The sequence below is a fragment of the Artemia sp. Qi Xiang Cuo genome, chromosome 2, assembly GCF_049724085.1.
Source record: "Artemia sp. Qi Xiang Cuo chromosome 2, ASM4972408v1, whole genome shotgun sequence".
In the NCBI taxonomy this organism is placed as follows: domain Eukaryota; kingdom Metazoa; phylum Arthropoda; class Branchiopoda; order Anostraca; family Artemiidae; genus Artemia; species Artemia sp. Qi Xiang Cuo.
Genome location: NC_142795.1, coordinates 81949356 through 81970636, shown reverse-complemented (window position 1 = coordinate 81970636; position 21281 = coordinate 81949356). Strand labels below are relative to the sequence as shown.

General features: G+C 35.7%; 1 protein-coding gene across 1 annotated transcript in view; it reads left to right on the top strand.

Annotated features, from left to right (window-relative positions):
• Mctp (multiple C2 domain and transmembrane region protein) overlaps positions 1–21281 on the top strand; it is a 357697-nt gene that overhangs the window by 333355 nt on the left and 3061 nt on the right. Inside the window, exons 18-19 of the mRNA XM_089108305.1 lie at positions 12139–12245; positions 16643–16850. Of these exons, the coding sequence (XP_088964431.1) occupies positions 12139–12245; positions 16643–16850 (315 nt within the window). The remainder of the gene's footprint in view (positions 1–12138; positions 12246–16642; positions 16851–21281) is intronic.

Here is a 21281-nt window from a genome sequence, read left to right as displayed (position 1 = left end):
CAATCTGAAATCTTTTCTTGTCTTCTTCTGACTACTAAAACATGACTACACATCCCTTTAGAATTCTTTTACCTACAAAATTTTTTCTGAAATTCTACCTTTCACTAGTAACTTAAACGCAATGAAAAAAAAGTTACATATTAATTTATCTTATGCGTCGCTTCTCTGAGATTTTCTTAACTATTGGTTTATTATGGACGTGAAAAAACTTTGGGAGCTGCTTTAAAATATAATAAATGGAAACCATTTCATCACAGTGGCTAAAGCTGTGTTTTACTGAAGGAATTTTAAATCCGCTTTTTTTTTTTCCGAAATGCAGTTTATAACTGTATATGGTGAGCTGTATATTTTATAATTTAGTACCAGGTGATATTAATACTAAATGAAAGAAAAATATTTCGTCGCTTTGACGACCCCTGAAACAAACAGCCGTTTCGTTAGAATATGAACCTTTTCTATAAGTGCTAAAATCTTCCAATTTTAAGGAACAAATAAATAACAAATAATATAACCATAATTAATAAATAAACAAAATACATACAATAAACTTAATTTGCATCATTTTTAGGCAATTGAGCAATCTTTTGACCGAGCGGCTACCCACTCTCCATCCCCTTTTTTACATCTCAGAATGTCTCTTTTTCCACCTCGCATAAGCACATTTCCAGCACGGCACGCATAGTCACATCACGTATGACAGATTCCTGCCATGCGTGGTGTGTGTCAATCAGATTTTGCGTACAATTCTTATGAGGTAATCCCGAGCTTTTTACAGCCTTTTTAATCATACGTCATTTTCTTTCACGTACGAATATTTTGTTAAAAATCATACTAGAATCTTTTACTTCATAAGAAATATAGTTTCGTGTTTTCTAGTTCCAGAAAAGTTGTTCTTTAGCAGAAAAAATATCACGGGTTTGTGTTTATTTATTTATCGCTATTTTTGCTTTCTTCCCGGGGGTGATCGTATTGAAGCAATGGTTGTCCCAGAAGATTGGAAGAGAGGTCATTTGAACTGAAATCAAAAGTTATGGTGCTCTTTTTAAGTGATCAAAAAGATTAGAGAGCAATTTGCCCCCTTCCTATGCCCATTTTCCTCCCACATACATTCAAGCAAAATTTTAATATAGCCATTTGATTCAGCATAGTTGGTAGGTCCAATAACTGTGCCTTTGGTGATGACATGACCCTCCATAGTCCATGGGCAAAGGGTTGTAAGTTGCGTAATTTGTTCAATTATCACATATAGTGTTTATTATTGGGAAATATACGTATCTTTTTCTGGGGGGAGGGGTTGAACTTTCTGCAGAGGGAGGGGGAGGTTTTACAAGAGAAAATATTCGGTGGCGAAGAAGGTTTCCCCGGAGAATTTTACACGGGGGTGGGATTTCCTGGCATGATTTGAAGAATGGTCAAAAATTAAATAACGAAAAAAAAGTTTTTTCGAGTGGAAGTAAGAAGAAACATTAAAATTTAAAACGAACATAAATTATTCTGTATATGACAGAGAGCTGCTGCTCCTCCCTCAGTTCGTGGTAACGAACTGTAAGTAAGGAGCAACTCGACCTATTAGTAACCGAAACTCTAAAAACAGAATTTTGATAACAATAGATACATTAAAAGAATTGGTTTTTGATGCAGTTTCTAAATATATTACAATCATTAAGTTTAATGTTACCAGTCAAAGGCCACGACCCTCAAAAAATTTGCCTGATTTCCGAAAAAGGTAGGACACATTCCTCAGAAGGCAAGGAATCTTATTGAAAATTGCATCGTCAGATTCAGCGCATCAAAGAACCCTGTTGAACAGTTTGTAAGCTCCTATTAAAAAAAATAGAATTAAATATTAACATTTTGATTAATAAATATCAGTATATGTATATAAAACTGACATTGCGCATTCATTTGTATTTTTTCAGTAAAGTGCAAATTATGTTCTGGCCTTGGGAAGGCAGAGGGGTTTTGAGCCCTACTCATGTTAATTTCTGCTCGCCTTGAATTTGAATCGCTTATTTATTTTAATTTCTGTTCGTTTTGGGTTTCATTTATTTATCGATGCTGATTTGTGGTAGTTTCACGCTTGGTAGATTATTTAATTTTATTTTCTCTCATTTTTGGTTTAATGGAGTTGTTTACTTTTATTTGAAAAAAATATTTTGTTGAAAAAGTTTTTTTTAATTAATTTTTATTCGTTCTATATTGACATAGTCTTTTAAGGGAAAAAGAAAATAATAATTTAAATCTTTTTATATTTTTAAGAATTTATAGTTTGGCCTGCTATTTGTATGCTGGAGAAAAATTTTCAGCAATTTTCAACAAGATACACCCTTTTAAAAATATGGACACAAATAGTAGTGTTTAATTTAGTTTCACACCTCTTCTAGTTGACCTGAAATGGAAAACTTGATACTATTCGCCAAAAAAAAAAAATCTGTTTACTTTCTTTGATAGCTTGGATACACTTACGCTATTTTGATTTAGTTAAATTTTAAGAGCAGAAGTAGCCTCGAAAGTTTGAAAATAATACCCTCAGTCGTTCTTGGGAATCTGCTGAGATGCCTTATTGGGAATTAGCATTAACACAGTGCATTTTGATTTAATTTTAATGCAACATTTAGTTTTCAAACTTAATGGGCAAATGGGAGGGTGGATGTGGGAGCGGTACTAGTTGCCCTCCAATCACTTTTGACTATAAAAAAGGGCATTAGCCCTTTCTATTTTCAATCGAATGAGCCCTTTTCGAAATTCGTACGACAACTCCTTCAATACAAAGTGCCCTGGTCTAAAGAAGAAAATAAAAAATAATAATACATTGCACCCACACCGATCTTTACTATAAAAATGTCAAGCTTTCCAATCACTTTCGACTATTGAAAAGGGCACTAGCCCTTTCAATTTCCAATCGAATAAGTCCTTTTTGAGATTTTATGACAACGCTTTCTATAAACACCTTATATGCCCCCAGGGCATAAATAATAACCCTTGCCCTGGGGGCTGTGAGGGGGTGGTCATCCTCAAAGACTAATTTCCATAACTGTCAACTACGTTAAACAAAACGGCTATCTAAAAATGTTGATTGAATGTGTTTGGGGAAACGGTGGGCGTGAAAGGGGGCTAGTTGCTCTCCATTCAATTTCGACTTTTAAAAAGGGCACTAGCCCCTTCAATTTCCAATCGAATGAGCCCTTTTTCAAGTTTCTACAACATCGCTTTCTATAAAAACCTTTTATGCCCCCAGGGTATAACCTACAACCCTTGCCCTGAGGGCTGTGAGGGGGTTGTCATCCTCAAAGACATAATTTCCAGATCTTTCAACTACGTTGAATAAAATGACTATCTCAACGTGGTGATTGGATGTATTCAAGGAAATGGTAGGAGTGAGAGGGGGTTAGTAGCCATCCAATCACTTTCGACTATTGAAAAGGGGAATGGCCGTTTCAGGTTCCAATCGAATGATTCCTTTTTGAATTTTCTACGACAACACTTTCTATAAAAAAAAACCTTATATACCCCAAGGAAAAAACTTAAAACCCTTGCCCTGAGGGCTCTGGGGGGAGGGTCATCCTCAAAAATCTAATTTACTGAATTTTTAACTACGTCGAACAAAATGAATATCTCAAATTTTGATTGAATGTACTTGGGAAAATGGCGGATGTTAGAGGTATTATAGTTATCCTCCAATCACTTTCGACTAATAAAAAGGGCACAAGCCCTTCTAGTTTCCAACCAAATTATCCCTTTTGCAAGTTCTATAACATCACTATCTATAAAAACCCTATTTGCCCCTAGGGCAAAACTTGCAAGCCTTGCCCTGAGGGCTGTGGGGGGAGTGTCATCCTCAAAAACATAATTTCCGGACTTTTTAACTACGTCGAAAAAAATAGCTATTTCAAAATTGTGATTGGATGTGCCTGGGAATTCGGTGGGTGTGAAAGGGGTGTTAGTTATACCTCAATCACATTTAACTATTAAATTGGCCAAAAGTACAATTAATATCCAATCAGGTGAGCCCTTTCTGGAGTTCCTACAACATCGCCATCTATAAAAACCTTATATGCCCACTGGACATAACTTAAGACCTTTGCCCTAGGAACTCTGAGAGGTTTATCCTCCTCAAAGACCTAGTTTCGAAAGCTTTTAACTACGTTGAACAAAATGTCTATCTAAAATTGTGATTGTGTATGTTTGGGGAAAAGGTGGGTGTGAAAGGGGGGTTAGTTGCCCTCAAATCACTTTCAACTATTAAAAAGGGCACTAGCCCTTTGAATTTCCAATCGAATGCGCCTTTTTCAAGTTTCTACAACAAAGCTTTCAATAAAAACCTTATATTCCCCCAAGGCATAACTTACAACCCTTACCCTGGGGGCTGGGGGGGAGTGTCATCCTCAAAGATATAATTTCCGGACCTTTCAACTACTTTGAATAAAATGGCTAGATCAGAATTTTGATTAGGTTTATTTGGGGAAAAGGTGGGTGTGAGAGGGGCGTTAGTTGCTCTTCAATCACTTTCAACTGTTAAAAAAGGCATTGGCCCTTTCAATTTCCAATTGAATGAGTCCTTTTGAAGTTTCTACGACAATGCTTTCAATAAAAACCTTATATGCTCCCAGGGCATAACTTACAACCCTTGCCCCGAGGGCTCTAAGGGGGTTATCATGCTCAAAGACCTAATTTCTAAAACTTTTAACTACGTTGAACAAAATGTCTATCTAAAATTGTGATTGTGTTTGTTTGGGGAAAAGGTGGGTGTGAGGGTGTGAAAGGGGGGGGGGTTAGTTGCCCTCAAATCACTTTCAACTATTAAAAAGGGCACTAGCCCTTTGAATTTCCAATCGAATGAGCCCTTTTTCAAGATTATACGACAAAGCTGTCAATAAAAACCTTATATGCCCCCAGGGCATAACTCACAACCCTTGCCCTGAGGGGTGTGGGGGGAGTGTCATCCTCAAGAACATAATTTCCGGACCTTTTAATAATGTCGAACACAATGGCTGTCTCGAAACTTTGATTGGATGTGTTTGGGGAAATGGCGGGTGTGAGAGTGGTGTTAGTTTTCCTCCAATAACTTTCGACTATTAAAAAGGGCACAAGCCCTTCTAATTTCCAATCAAATGAGTCCTTTCGAAGTTTCTACAACATCACTATCTATAAAAACCTTATACGCCCCCCAGGGCATAACTTACAACCCTTCCCCCGTGGGCTCTTAGGGGATTATCATCCTCAAAGACCTAATTTCTCAAACTTTTAAGTACGATGAACAAAATGGCTATCTCGAAATTTTGATTGGATGTGTTTGGGGGGAAAGGTGGATGTGAGAGGGGGTTGAGTTGCCCTCTAATCACTTTCGACTATTAAAAAGGTCACTAGCCCTTTGAATTTTCAATCGAATTAACATTTATGAAGTTTCTACGACAACGCTCTCTATAAAAAACCTTATATGCCCCCAGGACAAAGCTTACAACCCTTGCCCTGAGGGCTTTGGGGGAGTGTCCTCCTCAAAAAAATAATTTCTATTTGGAAATCAACTACGCTGAAGAAAATGGCTATCTCAAAATTTTTATTCGATGTGTTTGGGGAAATAGTGGGCATGGAAGGGGTTTTAGTTACCTTCCAATCACTTTCGACTATTAAAAAGGGTACAAGCCACTCCAAATTCCAATCGAATGAGCCCTTTTCGAAGTTTCTACGACAACACCTCGGTACGAAGTGCCCTGGTCTAAAGGAAAAATAATAAATAATACATTGTGCCAACATCGTTCTTTACTTAGGCAGCGCGATTGCGCTGCCTATGATTTCCATCACTAGGGTTGTTCAATTTCCTAGGTTTACAGTCTAATATCTAGTTATCAGGATTATGTTTCCCTTTCTTCTTTCTGAAGCATCAATAAATACAAAAAAAAAATCATTTATTTCACAAGAACAGAAAATTACAACAAAAAATTTCTCCCAGATAATATGACACCTCTTAACGGCTGCATTTTTTCATGGTGGAAATCAGTAAATCAGTGGCGTAGTAGTAGCCCGACAGAAGTCACTTGAGTAAGAAATATCTTCCGATCAGGAAAACAGTGACACGTGGACCCGAAATGAAGTTGAATTCAAATCGAGACACAAATTAAAGAAAGAATTCCCCCACCCCCTTTTTTTCTACCTCCAGAGCTGAACGGTTGCAATAATAATGCCACGAATCCTGTCTATTCTGAATACCTTTGATTTACTCATCAGATCTCTTCAAATCTCTTGCTTGCCGCCTCATCAAATCTGTGTGTTATAAAAGTGAAACCTTGCAAAATAGATCTTCTGCCTAAATGAAGTACAACAAAATTGTTTTCAGCTTCACAAATTTGCTCAATCCCAATTTATGAGGTTTTAAAGATATACAAATAAAATTCCTAAATTTAGAAAAAGAAACATTGATATGGCTTAAAATTCTACTCAAATAACAGGAATTGCATTTTCAGAACTAAACCTTCAGAAAAAAACTGATAATTGAAAATTAAGGTAAAATGTTGTTTTGTCAAAATTTCAATAGGTATAGACCTGTCATTTAGGCAAATTTCAGGACCCTATAGAGGAAGAAGGAGTGGAGGTAGGTACTTCAGAATACCTTCCCGGGACATTGTTTGGTACTTATGGAACACAAGCGCTATATCATATAGGGAATATGCGGGTTTCTTTCGAAACGGGTTTCTTTCAATAGAGAAATGGATTGCAAAGCGTGGTTTGTTATTGGGTTCACCAATATTTAAGCTATTGTTTTTTGTGGTTTAGGGGGAAACAAGGTACCTAGGTTTGGTTTGGTATTTAATATATGCTATACTTTACTCCTCCACCCCCACCCATAATGTGCAAATATATAGCCGAAATTTGTTTCTAAACTATTATATTTTTATCCTATTTTGTTTAACTCAATTAGCATTAACCAAACTTCACTTCGCGTGTGTTCCAGATAGTACATAAGTACCCATACTTCAGCTTGTAGACCCATCCCTGAAAGTTTCATTTCCCTAATCTAACCCCTTTCCAAGATAGCCAAAAGTAGCTAAAGTAGAATTGGTACTGTTCTATTAGCTGTAAGCCACGCAAGATAGGTGATAAAATAAACTAGTCAAACAGGTTTTTTCAACGGAGAATTTGATTGCAAACAGTGGTTTCTAACTGTGGTTTAAACTTTATTTTTTGGGGGTTTAGGGAAAAAAAGGTACCTAGGTTAGGTTACGTATTTAATATATGCTATGCTTTACCCCCCACCCCCCTAATATGCAAATATATAGCTAAATTTTGTTTCTAAACTTTTATATTTTTATCCTATTTTGTTTTATTTCATTAGCATTAACCAAACTTCACTTCTTGCGTGATTTACAGCAAATAGAACAGTACCGTAGAATTTTACCGAATTTTTTTTATAAAAATACACTATCTTAAACATTTTGGGAAACATAAGACAAAAGTTATCAATATTAATTAACTAAACTAAATACTTACCATCACAATCAGACTGTCTTCTGTCTCTGATCCCTCCGAATAAGAATGTCTTCTCTCTCTGGTCGGAATGCCCCTAGGTAAAATCGTCGCTTCGTTGTTTAAAGGTCTTATCATTGAATCTACTTCTGTATTATATGTTTGTAGTTGAAGGAGATGATTTTTTTTTGGTCAAATTGATCTCCATTCTCAAATCATAACATTCGAGAACAAAATAAGAGAAATATTAGGTCTTGGGAGGAGGTTTAGTTGCCCTCCAATCTTTACGGTCTCTTAAAAAGGACACTAGAACAAATAAAAAAACAGAAACGCATCCGTGATCTGTCTTCTGGCAAAAACACGCAAGGCCACATTTTTGCAGATAGGAGATCGTAACCCAAACAAAAACATTTTCTGATACGCTGAATCTGAAGGTCTGATTTACATTAAGATTCATTGACGTTTTGGGAGTTGTTTCTCCCTTTTTCGAAAATCAGGCTCCCTGTTTTCAAAATCCCTTAATCCATCAAATCCCCTTTTTCTTCTGAGGCTTGGAGCCTTTGGTGGGTAGATATTAAACGTAATGAAATTTATATATTTGCAATTTGCATAAAACCCCAATTCTTATCAATTATTATCAAAATTCCATTGTTGAGTTTCGGTTACTATTGAGTGGAGTCGCTCCTTAATTATAGTTTAAGACTATTAAATGTTTGATAAAACTTATTGGTTAAAGTCCTATTTTTTAATTAATCCTGTAGCAAACCGGAGTTTTTGAAGCACTATTCATGCTATTAAAGTGTAGTATTTCTGAGTCCAGTTGAAATGTGCACTATTTTAGAAAATTCTCTTCTTGGGGGAAGCTTTTGGTTCCTTTACGTGTACGTAAAGGAATGAAATACCCTTACAGGCGTCTTCTTTCCTTCGATATATTATTTACTTGGTTATTCAGCGCAAGCAGCAAGTTTATGGCAAATACAGGGAAGAATTTTATTTGAAACACTTTTTGGGTCTCATTACAAAAATGACGTTCATCGCAAAAACAAAAGTTGTTCCCACAAAAGGATTCGTTATTAATTAGAAAAAATTTAATTCAGAAAGCAATAAATTTTCACCGTTAGTATTGTCCAGATTAGGGTAGCATCTTAAAAAATTGTCTACCCACAGAAACTCACTAAAAATGTATTTAAAAAAACGATTGTAAAAGTTGAAAGATAATTTTTGCACATAAATTTCTGAGTGTTCATTTTGCAGACAAGTAAGCTCAACTTATTTCAAAGTAAAAATATATTTCCTTGTTTTTACAAGTATCTTTTTATACTCAAAATTCAATAAGCATCCCCCTTTCTCTGTTACAATTCAAATATTTGAATTGGACTTATACTGAACATATTACTTTCAATGGTCCTATAGTCAAATGCAAAATGATATTCAGGAAACTTCAAACTCTTATTGAAGTTCAAACCGTGTTGATTAATATAACTTTTTGTGACTTGTTTGAATTCACTAAGCAAGTCACAATTCCAACCGAAAATTGGATTTTTTTTTTTTTTACTTATTTGAATTCGAGCAAAACATTTTGTTGAAAATCTGTTTTTTTTTTTTTTTTTTTTTTTTTTTTTTTTTTACAGTTTATTTGCAAATAGTATTTGTTATTGGGAAGTATACGAACATTTTTCAGAGGTGATTTTCTGCAGGGGTTATTTTCCACGGTGAATTTGCCATTGAGATGGAAGTTTCTGGGGGTGAACTTTCCAGGGAAGAATTTACATTGAGGAATTTGCTAGAATTCATATACAAAATTCGTTTTATTTGTCTTAATTTCATGTTGGCAACCCCATTTTACAAGGGGAGATGCTCTGGGAAAATTATCCGGGGGGAAGACCCATTGTGATTTTCAAGTGCGGATGGGTCCACGGGAGATATTCTCCATGGGGGAATTATAATTAGGAGCAACTTTCCATGGAGAAACTTTCCCCGGGAGACATTTTCCATTGGGGAGAGTGGTTTCCGGGAAAGTTTGTCCATAAAGGAGGAATGTCGCCATTCCTGAAAAACTATCTAAAATATAAATAAGAAACAAGTCTTTTCTCAAATGAAAGTGTGCTAAGGAGTATTTTTCAAGCGGAATCGTCTACAAGAAATTTTTTGGGGGAATTTGAAGCGAGGATGCATTTTTCCGAGGGTAGTTTCCCAGGGGAAGGATTCCACGTGGAAGAAATTTTTTATGGAGGAATTTTGCGTGACGGGAGACTTCCATGGAGAGGGAGGTTGATTTCCTTGGATTATTTGGAAAACAATCAGAAACCAAATTAAAAAAAACTTAAGTTTTTTTGCTGAAATTAAGGGGCAACATTAAAACACAAAAAGAACAGGAATTATTCCGTATATTAGGGGGTGCTGCACCCTCCCTAATGGCGTGAAGAGGGGGTAGTAAGGAGGGGGCAGCTTACTTGCTGTAGTTGATCCTTACTTTCAGTAGAAATTTTCTTTCTATTTAATCAAACACAAAAGCCGATGAAAAATAAAAGTTATTATCTGGACTGAAGTATCAAACTGGTTGTACTATTTTTATGTTTCTGTACGAAAACTATTAAAATATGAAATTTTACGTGGTAAACATCACGAAATAATTGAAACACAATAAAAGATTGAACCGATGTCCAAAGAGATAAATTTTGTGAAAACAGTTCCAAAGTTAAGGACATACGTTCAGTGCAAAGTCAACTTACGTTCGGATATAGTTTTACAACATGCAAATAATTGCAAGATATAAAAAAAAACAGTATTCTACGTATTCTAGTATTTTCGGCAAAACCGAGAACAATAAACGAAAACAAACAAAAGAGATAACATTATAATTATACATGTAGATTATTTTCGACTCATTTTAATATTGAGTCTTTCGATCACTTCGTGATTCTTATCACGTAATAATTTGTGTTTTAATATATATCGTGAGGAAAGATAAAAGTACTATGCCCAGCTTGATAATATAGGTGTACACATGATCGATCCACGGAGGGGGATCTTTCGACGAAACTTGGGAGAATGCCACAGAATGACTAAATTACTCATTTTTATTTATGTTTGTTCTAAGTTTCATCTTTTTGTTCTGTTTGTGTGCGAATTAAATTTTGAAAAAAAAACTTCTTTTCACCTGAAAGTAATGAGCAACATAAAAACTTATGATGAACAGAAACTGTTCCGTATACGAGGGGGCTGCCTCTTCTCAAAACCTCGCTTTCTGCGCTAAGGTTAGACTTTTTGTCCCAATTCTTTATGAACGACTCCTGAAACACAAGGGCCGTTTATATAAGATAAGGAGTTTTTAGTACTTTAAAAAGTCTTCTTATTCTAATTAAACCTAATTCTGGGAAATTCACTCATGCAAAATTTCTCCTGGAAAATTCACCCCAGGAAACTTCCCTCCTCATGGAGAATTTTCACCGTGGAAAATTTCCCCTGAAAATGTCTGTCTACTTCCTAATAACAAATACCATAATAAACAATGGGCAAATTTCACAATTTACAGCCCATTCTCGAGGGGTTGTTGGGGGCCATGTCATCCCCAAAGGCATAGTTATTGAATATATCAACTATGCTGAGAAAATCGGCTATCTGAAATTTCATACCGGATGACTTTGGGGGCAAAAGACTGTGGGAGGGGGGCTCGTTGCCCTCCAAAGTTTTCGTTCACTTACAAATGCCGTTAAAGATTTAAGTTTGATTGTATCTGGTGATGTGATTTTCATTACGATTTCTTGACTTTTTTGGGGATATATTTTTTCCGAAAATCAGGAAAAAAAAATTTCAGGCTCTTAGCATAGGATGGGTAGCATTAAACTTAACGAATTTTATGTATTTGGAATCAGCATAAAAAAAATCTTTTGATGTATCCCTTAGTATAAAAAATACGTTTTTCAGAATTCCGGTTGCTATTGGGCTGAGTCAATCCTTGCTTAGTCGTTCTTTACCTCGAACTGTTTGATCTATACAAGACTTTATTTAATTTCGTGTTAGTTTTTAATATTGCCAATTCGTTGTCTGTGAAAACCTTATTTCTGTGATTAAGTATGAAATGTGTTTTGGAAAATCTAGGGAAATGGGGAAATTCTTGTTTTTTTTTATGTGTTTTCAAAGGAAATACAAAAAAAAAGATTTTTTCGATATCTTGCAGATGGGGAAAATGCAGAGGACACTTACCCTCTGCCTATTATTTCATTCTCTATTTCTGACATCCACGCTAAATAGAAAAGGAGAGATTACGTCCTTATAATTCCGTGATATCTGCGACATATCTGTGACTTATCTTTATATCTGTAACGTATTTGTGATATATCATGTTTGTGACTTTCTATCTGTGACACTTTTCCTAAGCTAATAAGATTATTCCTTAGCGTATGCCAGAAAGGAAAGCCAATTGCCACGCCTTTTTAAAACCTGATCGGTTTTTAACGAAGTGTTAACTTTCACCTGCTGGGTTCGCTTACGTGAAAATTTAAGCCTTTTAGAAATCTTTGCTTTTCTCTGTCCATGCCTTCATAACAATACCGTTTGAAATTATAAAACTTTGAAAACATTTTCGCATAACAAATAAGAAGTAAGATTTTTACAATCACTTGTTAATATTTATCTAAGAATGTTCGAAAATAATCTAGTTTCCTTTTGTTACAGGAAGAAAAAAAAAGCTTAAAAATGAAATTACAGGCTATACAGGAAGTTACTCAAACCGTGCAAAATTCAATTGGCTATATGGCATCGTTGGGTGAACAAGTAAAAAAGTAAGTTATAACTTTTGTTAAATTTCTTTTTCTAAACATAATATCATGACAACACTGGCTATATGGCATCACTGGGTGAACAAGTAAAATAGTAAGTTATAACTGTTGTTAAATTTCTTTTTCTAAACATAATATCATGACAACACTGGCTATATGGCATCATTGGGTGAACAAGTAAAATAGTAAGTTATAACTGTTGTTAAATTTCTTTTTCTAAAGATAATATCATGACAACACTTCAATTTGAAAGTAAATACTTTACAGCTTACTGCTCCCGATTAATCTCTAACTTTTCTACTTAAGCAACTTGCAGATTTACTTTTTAAATAATTTCATGAATGATACATCTATGTATCAGGGATGGCAACGCTTTGAAATAAACTGTACCGGTTTTTCAACTAAAATTGTACCACAAGAGATTAATTTGTACCATCTGAAGAGTAGGTTAAACTTTTCCCGCAACAAGAAGAAAAATTTTGACTAACTAAAACTTGAATATATACCCGAATCGGAAAAGAGCAAGTAAATCCGAAATGTACTAGAAAATTTGATTGTACCAAAAAATTTCTAAATGTGCCGTACTGCATCAGGACCTCCAAATTATACCAAAAACGTACAATTATACCGCGTTGACAACACTGATATGTTCTAGCCAAAGAACCTGTCGACAGATACTTATATAAAAAGAAAACCGCAACATATACTCTTATGGAAAAAAAATAACCAATATTGCTGCAGCAAAAGAACTATAAGGCGCACGTTGTCAAAACAATGAATTTTATTCAGAAGAAAATTATCTCTCAAATAAAAAGCAATAAATATCACAAACTCTTTTTGTGAAGAGCAATTTAAACATTTTCCCAAAATTGCTGGTGGTAAATCAGGCCCAAGAACCAGTCTTAGATCGCCTGCATCTCAGGTCTTAAATTAAATCACCCAATTCAGGTCTTAAGGCTCTGAATTCACCCAATTCAGACTTAAGTTCTTAGAGACTAGACTAAGTTTAAGTCAGACTTAAAATCTCAGTTCGGAATTAAGTTTTGTAAATAAAACAATTTGACTTCCTATTTTTTACCTGAGCTTATGCATACATTAAATTAAGTGCAATCCGAGACATAGAACGAAAATTTGTCTTCTTTTGGTGAATAAGGGATGTACCAGGGCATATTTTGTAGGAGTTAGGGGAGATTGCGCATAATTGGTTGGAGAGGTATTTCTGCACCTTAGGCAGGGAGACTTCTAAACGAAATTTAGTTTACAGATCTCAAAGTAAGGCCATAATCATAGGCAGCGCTCTAGCGCTGCCTAAGTAAAGAACGATGTGGGCACAATGTATTTTTTTTTTCTTCAGCCGGACACTTCGTACCGAAGGAGTTGTCGCAGAAACTTCGAAAAGGACTCATTCGATTAGAAATTGGAGTGACTAGTGTCCTTTTTAATAGTCGAAAGTGATTGGAGGGCAACTAGCCCCCCCCCACGCCCATCAGTCCCCCAAACACATCCAATCAAAATTTTAAGATAGCCATTTTGTGCAGCGTAGTTGATTTCCGGATAGAAAATATGTTTTTGAGGAGGAAACTCCCCCACAACCCTCAGGGCAAGGGTTTAAGTTATACCCTGGGGGCATATAAGGTTTTTATAGAAGGCGTTATCGTAGAAACTTCAAAACAGGCTCATTCGATTGGAAATTCGAAGGGCTAGTACCCTTTTTAATAGTCGAAAGTGATTGTAGAGCAACTAGCCCCCTCCCCCCCCGCCCATCATACCCCCAAACACATCCAATTAAAAATTTGAAATAGCCATTTCGTTCAGCGTAGTTGATTTTCAGATAGAAAATATGTTTTTGAGGAGGACACACCCCCACAAACCTCCGAGGAAGGGTTGTAAGTTATGCCCTGGGGCATATACGGTTCTTATAGAAGGCGTTGTCGTAGAAACTTAAAAAAAGGCTCATTCAATTGAAAATTAAGAGGGTTAGTGCCCTTTTAGATAGTCGAAAGTGGTTGGAGGGCAACTAGCCCCCCCCCACGCTCATCATTTCCCCAAACACATCCAATCAAAATTTGAGAATGCCATTTTGTTCAGCGTAGTTGATTTCCAGATATAAAATATGTTTTTGACGAGGACACTCCCCCACAACCCTCGTTGCCAGGCGTTTCAAGTTATGCCCTGGGGGCATATAAGGTTTTTATTGAAGGCTTTGTCGTAGAAACTTCAAAAAAGGCTCATTCGATTTGAAATTCAAAGGGATAGTACCCTTTTTAATAGTCGAAAGTGAATTGAGGGCAACTAACCCCCCTCTCACGCTCACCTTTTCCCCAAACACATCCAATCAAAATTTTTAGATAGCCATTTTATTCAACGTAGTTGAAAGTTTTGGAAATTAGGTCTTTCAGGATGACAACCCCTCACCCCACAGTCCTCTGGGCAAGGGATGTAAGTTATGCCCTGGGGGCATATTAAGTTTTTATTGAAAGCGTTCTCGTAGAAACTTCAAAATTTTGAGGTATCCATTTTGTTCAACGTAGTTGAACATACTGGTATTAAGTATACTGATATTTAGTAATAAAAATGTTAATATTATTTGATTTATTAAAGTTATAAAAGTAAAAATAATTTATATTTTTTCAGTAAAGTGCAAATTTTGTTCTGGCCTTGGGAAGGCATAGGGGTTTTGCGCCCAACTTATGTTAATTTCTGCTCGTTTTGAGTTTGACTCGGTTAATTATTGTAATTTCTGTTCGTTTTGGGTTTCATTTGTTTATTGATGCTGATTTGTGGTGGTTTCACGCTTGGTAGATTATTTTATTTTATTTTTGTTCCTTTTTTGTTTAACGGAGTTCTTTACTTTTCTTTGAAAAACTTATTTTGTGGAAAAATTTTTTCAATTCATATTAAGATAAACACTGTAGTTTTTACACAACTTCCTCATTTAAATCCTCAAAGTAAACTCTCTTCCCACCCAAAAAGAATAAATGCTTCTATTATAATCTCACATAAAATCAGTGGTAGATCAAGGGGGACCCCCCCAGCATTTTTTTCTGGCGCTCTCATTTCTTTTTTTAGAATAAATTTGTTAATTTGGTCAATTATTGGCACCTTTGTCACGTTGGGCCCCCCAGGACTTTCCTCATTGGCGCCCTTGTCACGTTGAGCCTCCCCCAACATTTTGCTCTAGATCGCCCCTTCATAAAATTATAAAATGTATGATACGCCCTTTCGTTTTTTTCAGTATCATATATCAAAGATAAAGCCTGATTACAGTTTTTCATGGGGTGTTTAAATTCTCTATGAATCTGGATAGTAATTATTCAAATATTTGCTTATTTAGGAAAATATAATGACAAGATGTCACTGAACCAGTACTCAGATAGCATTACTGTCGTACTACAAACTTCTGAGATAATTCTGAAGACTGGTTTTTACTTGTTCTGAAGGAGGTTATAAGCAAGACAATCTAGATCAGGAGGATCAAAGTGTGTTTGAATGTATATTACACTGTTGGGAGCAGCTTGGCAAACTATATATTCGCACATTAGGGGAATGGGGATGGTGGCAAAGCATAGCATATATTAAATACGTAACCTGACCAAACCTAGGTACCTCCCCCCGCCCTAAACCCCTAAAACAACAGTTTAAATATAGTAACCGCAATTTTAAATCACTCTTTGCCATCAATTTATCTCTTGCAAATACCCGTTTGACGGGTTTCCATTAGTAGTTCCTTGAACATTCTATAGCGCTGTTTACCATATAATGCACAAGTACCAGTCATTTCTATAAATTAGTAATAATTAACTGGCACCTATTGTTCCCTAAGAATGGTGCAATGGAAATGAACGGATAGTGGATAAATAATTCGAAATGACTATATAATTAAAGTTAGGCCTTGAGAAGCATTTCAATTGACCACCTTTCCAAATTTGTGGTTACAGCTAAGGGATACAAAAATTAGCCTCTCCCTGAAGCGAAAGAAAAGTCTAAAACAAGAAAAAAAACAAAATCCAAAAGAGAAAAAAGAAGATTTATTCTGCATTTTCTTAAAAAAAAAATAAATAAAAAGATTGTCTGGGCCAGTTCTCCACCCGTGGAAGGTAATTCACTGTCTCTTTCTCCATATCACCCTGTTCAAGGATATTTCACTTCTCAAGAAATCTTCAAAAAATTCAGGCTGCTTGTAATCTGTTCCCAATTTAGTCTCAGCCATCCAGGAGTCTTATTGCCCATTTTCTGAGCTATTAAGTTTAACATTCCTTGTTGCCTATCACTTTGCCTATAATATGGTGTCACTCTTAATTGTATTACTATTTTCTTGATTTATTATCATTATTTACTAAGACACTAATATTTGAATTTGTCCTTACGCTTTGTAAATGATTATCAATTTTTCTTTTCAGCACATTCAACTTCACCGTCCCTTTTCTTTCTTGGCTTGCTGTTTTTCTCCTTTTTGGTGTTAGTTTATTATTGTACCTGATTAATATTCGATGGCTCATAATGATATGGGGAACGATTAAGTTTACGAGAAAACTATTAAGACCTACTTCAGTTCCAAACAATGAGCTTCTTGATTTCCTATCACGAGTTCCGGACAAGGAGTTTCTGGTAAGTTGATTTTGTGTAATAAGATACAATAAGAGTATTGCTGAGAAGGCCGCATCCAGGAGGGGGGGGGGGGGGTTTAAGGGGTTTGACCCCCCGGAAATGTTTTTCCGACTCGTAAGAACGTAACAAAAATGAATAAAAACAAGTTTTTGATGCGTTTTTTAAAGTTTTTTTCTACCCCCCCCCCGAAACAAATCCTGGATACGTTCTTGATTGCTGAGTGTAAATCCAATGTTCGATTGTAAAATTTAGGTTGAATAATAATCAGATTGTGCTAAAAATTATTCTTTAGAGGATGGAATTATTTGAAAAAAGTCAATTTGTTATACTGTAATGAAATTACGGTTCCATTGCAACTGAACCACCGTATAACTGAACCCCAAGCAACTAAACCACTGTAATTGAACCACCGTGCAGTTGAACCACCGTGCAACTGAACCAACGTGCAATTGAACCACCGTGCAACTGAACTACTCTGCAACTGAACACCTGGGCAACTGAACCCTCGTGTAACTGAACCCCCGTGCACCTGAACCACCGTGCAACTGAACCACCGCGCAACCAAACCACCGTGCAACTGAACCCTCGTGTAACTGAATCCTCGTGCAACTCAACCACTGTACTTACATTAGGTAAAACACAATTTAGAATCTTTACATGTTCAACCTTGTTGGGATTGTTTGCTTCCTAAAGTCTTGATATAAATGACTGTCAAGATGATTAATAAAAAAGCTCTGTTTTGTTGTCACACAAACAAAGAAAATCGGACATCATAAACTCTTTAATCCAGATTTAATTCTCCTTTTTTATGTTTGTTAATTGGGGTTCCCTTCGCCCTGTCACTGTCTACGGGCCTAAACGTTTACCCCCTCCCCGGCGTAAAATATCCCCCACCCTCTCATGGAAACCCCTCACCTGGAAAATACCCCCCTCGCGAAAATTATGGTTTTCAAAATTTGAAAATCTTATTAGAATTGTGTTATTTTTTAGTTTATTGAGAAGTACTAAGGAAAGTGGAAAAAAGGAATTTATGTGTAAGTCTTGCCCCCCTCCTTCCGTGCAAAAACTTTCTTCTCATAGAAAATTCTCCAGAAAACCCACACGCAAAAAATATCCGTATGTTTTCCAATGACAAATACTATCTGTAAGCAATAGACAAATTACAAAACTTAAAAAGGAACTGAAACTTCTGCATTGGGCTTATCTGGTTGTTTTTTTAGCTAGGGAGTGAGAGAGATACCTCAAAGGGTGATGCCATTTTGATGCCAAAACATCTCAGCAGGGTTGCCACCACAACCAAATAAAAATCACTAGTTTTTTACCGAGAAAATCACCAGAAATCACCAGTATTTCACAAAAATCACCAGAAATCGGTGGTCAATAATGACAAGCTTTACACCAAAAAGACGCGTTGGGCACCCTGAGCTAAGACATTTTGTTTTTCAAAGGCCGTCAACTGTTCAAGAAGGAAGATAATTTATACCTAAAACCGTAATTCCATGCAAAGACTGAAATCGTTACCTAAAATCCTGTTACTGGACATGAAGTTACTGGTTACTGGAGTTACTGGAATAAATTTTATTTATTTAACTACTATTATACTTTTCTTTGCAAAATCTGCAAAATCTTTTCAAAAAACTTTGCAAAATCTTTTCTTTTTCTTTTTTCTAGGTTTCCATTGAAAAGAATAACCCCAATAATTCTCTTTTGTCCTCAAATCGAATTTCATTTGCTTATGAGCGTTTTTAATTCTCCTGCCATAGTTGATATCCTTAGTGGTGAACTTTAGCTCTGAAAAAGACGATTCAAATGGTGTCAATTTCTTATATATTTATTTTACTTCCGGAAAATTGTCGTGGGTCAAGTCTAAGCTGAAATATCAGACAAGCGGTGATAAATCTTATTTCCGTTTCTGAGCCTCAGTCGGCTTTTATCACACATGGGACACACGTGTATGTATTTATAAATTAAAATTTGTAACTATTGGCAAGCCTATTGCCAAGCTAAAAGGATACAAAAAACCCCAAAATGACGCCACTCTTTTGAAATAACGAGTAAAAACAAGACATAAAATATGAAATTCACTGATTATTTCACCTCAGTAAGACAGCGAAACCAATCATGCATGGAATGTCAACCAATTTTATAAAAAATCACCAAATTAAATGAAAATCACCAGATTCAAGAGAATCACCAGAAAAATCACCAGGAGGATGAAAAATCACCAGAACTGGTGATAAATAACCAGCGGTGGCAACCCTGCATCTCAGCTCTCATTGAGCCTTCAGATAAATATAGAATTAGCTCTAAGGGAGAGACGAGAGGAGGATGAAGGTAGAGATTGTCCGATAATCCCCAGGCATTTCTAGTCTTTTCTTTATAAGCCGAAAGTGATTGGAGACTAACCAACCGCAAGTGTTATTTTTTGGGGGGTGATTTTCCACAGGTAGGTATTTTCCCAAGGGGGTGTTTTCCGCGAGGTGGTATTTTCCACTCGGTATCTTCCCCGGGGTATGTTTTTCACGGGGGGGGGGGGTTAAACGCCGGCTACTACATACTGTAATGTTTTTTTTTTGCCACTTTGCTTATTTTGTTGTTTTCATTTTAGGGTATTTTTACGCTCGTAGTTGGTTATCGTTTGGTTTGAAAAAGGTTAATTACCTGCTTTGGTGGGGCCGACACAAAAGCTGTTTTCTCTTTGTGTTTGGAAACTTTTGGTTTGATTTTTTTTTTTTTTTTTTTTTTCTTAGATGAATCAGACCTTTCCAGAACGTTGAGTAATAAAAATCTGTGTTGAAAATATCGGAACTTTAAAAATTTCGATAACAAAAAGTTGATTTTTGTTGCCTTTTCTTTAAATTAATTAAAAAGATTCTTTTGAAAAACAATTTTTCAAAGAAAAGTAAAGAGCCTTATTAAACCAAAGACCAGCATAAATAAATTCCTATGATAATTCAAACCAAAATGATCAGAAATTACTACAAAAAAATAAATGAAGCCCAAAACGAATAGAAAGTAAAAAAACGATCATAGAAAACATGGGGGTTTGGGGAAACCTAAGTCAAGGCCTGAAAATAAGTTAGAACTAAGCTGATTAAAAGCTCAAAATCTATTTCTCGCTTCGTTTTCGGTTTCTAACTTGTATTACTCATCAGTGTAATCCCTAAACCCTCTAAATTGATTGAAACTTTCAGGATTGGACCTATCTCCAAAAGCATAGCCCGATAAAGTGTTCGTTTTGGTTTTATTGCAAACTATGAACTTTCAAATAGTTCGTGGTAACGAACTGTAAGTAAGGAGCGACCAGGCCAAATAGTAACTGAAACTCTAAAAAAAGGAATTTTGGTACCAGTAGATACATCAAAAGAATCGTATTTTTATGCTGATTTTAAATATGTAAGTTTGATCAAGTTCAACCTGACCCATCAAAAGCTACGAACCGGAGAAAATTTGCCTTATTTTCTAGAAAGGGGGGAAGCATCCCCTAAAAGTCATAGAATATTAATGATTCTATTGGTGTGAAAATCCCACCATCAGATTCAGCGTATCAGATAACCTTTTTGTAGAGTTTTCAAGCTCCTATCTGCAAAAATGTGGAATTTTGTATTTTTTGCCAGAAGAAAGATCACGGATGCGTGTTTATTGGTTTTTTATGTTCTTTTTTTTTCCAGGGATGATTGCATCGAACCAGTGGTCCTAGAACTTCTCAAAAGGGCTCATTCGAACGAAAATTTAAAGTTCTAGTGCCTTTTTTAGTGACCAAAAAATTGAAGTACAACTAGGCCCCCTCCCCTGTTAATTTTTTCCCCAAAGTCACCGGATCAAAATTTTGAGATAGCCATTTTGTTCAACATAGTCCAAAAAATTAATACCTATGTCTTTGAGGACGACTTAGTCGCCCACAGTGCCCGGGGGAAGGGCTGAAAGTTATGAACTTTGCCCATTGTTTACATATAGTTTTGGTTATTGGGAAGTATACAGACGTTTTCAGGGGGAATTTTTTCTGGTGGGGGGAGGGCCGGGAGAGGGGGTTACGTGGAAGGGTGTTTCCATGGTGAAATTTTTAATGGGAGAAGAGAATTTTCAGGAAGGAAGCGCTGGATTTCCCAGCATTATTTAAAAAACAATCAGAAATTAAATAAAAAAGCAAGTTTTTTCAACATAAAGAAAGGAGCAGCATTAAAACAACCTGAAAATGTTAGGTATATAAGGGGGTTGCCTCACCTCAATACCTCACTCTTACGCTAAAGTGTTTTTCAACTTTTAAAAGAGGTTATTATTCTAATTATACAGCCTTTGTGATTCAAGAGTCATTATTAAATAACTTGAACAAAAATCAAACATAGGTTATTATAAGGTTGTTATTAGTTTAAAAAAGTAAAATTAATATCCTAATTTCGTTTTAATTATTCGTGTTCGAGGAGCCAAATT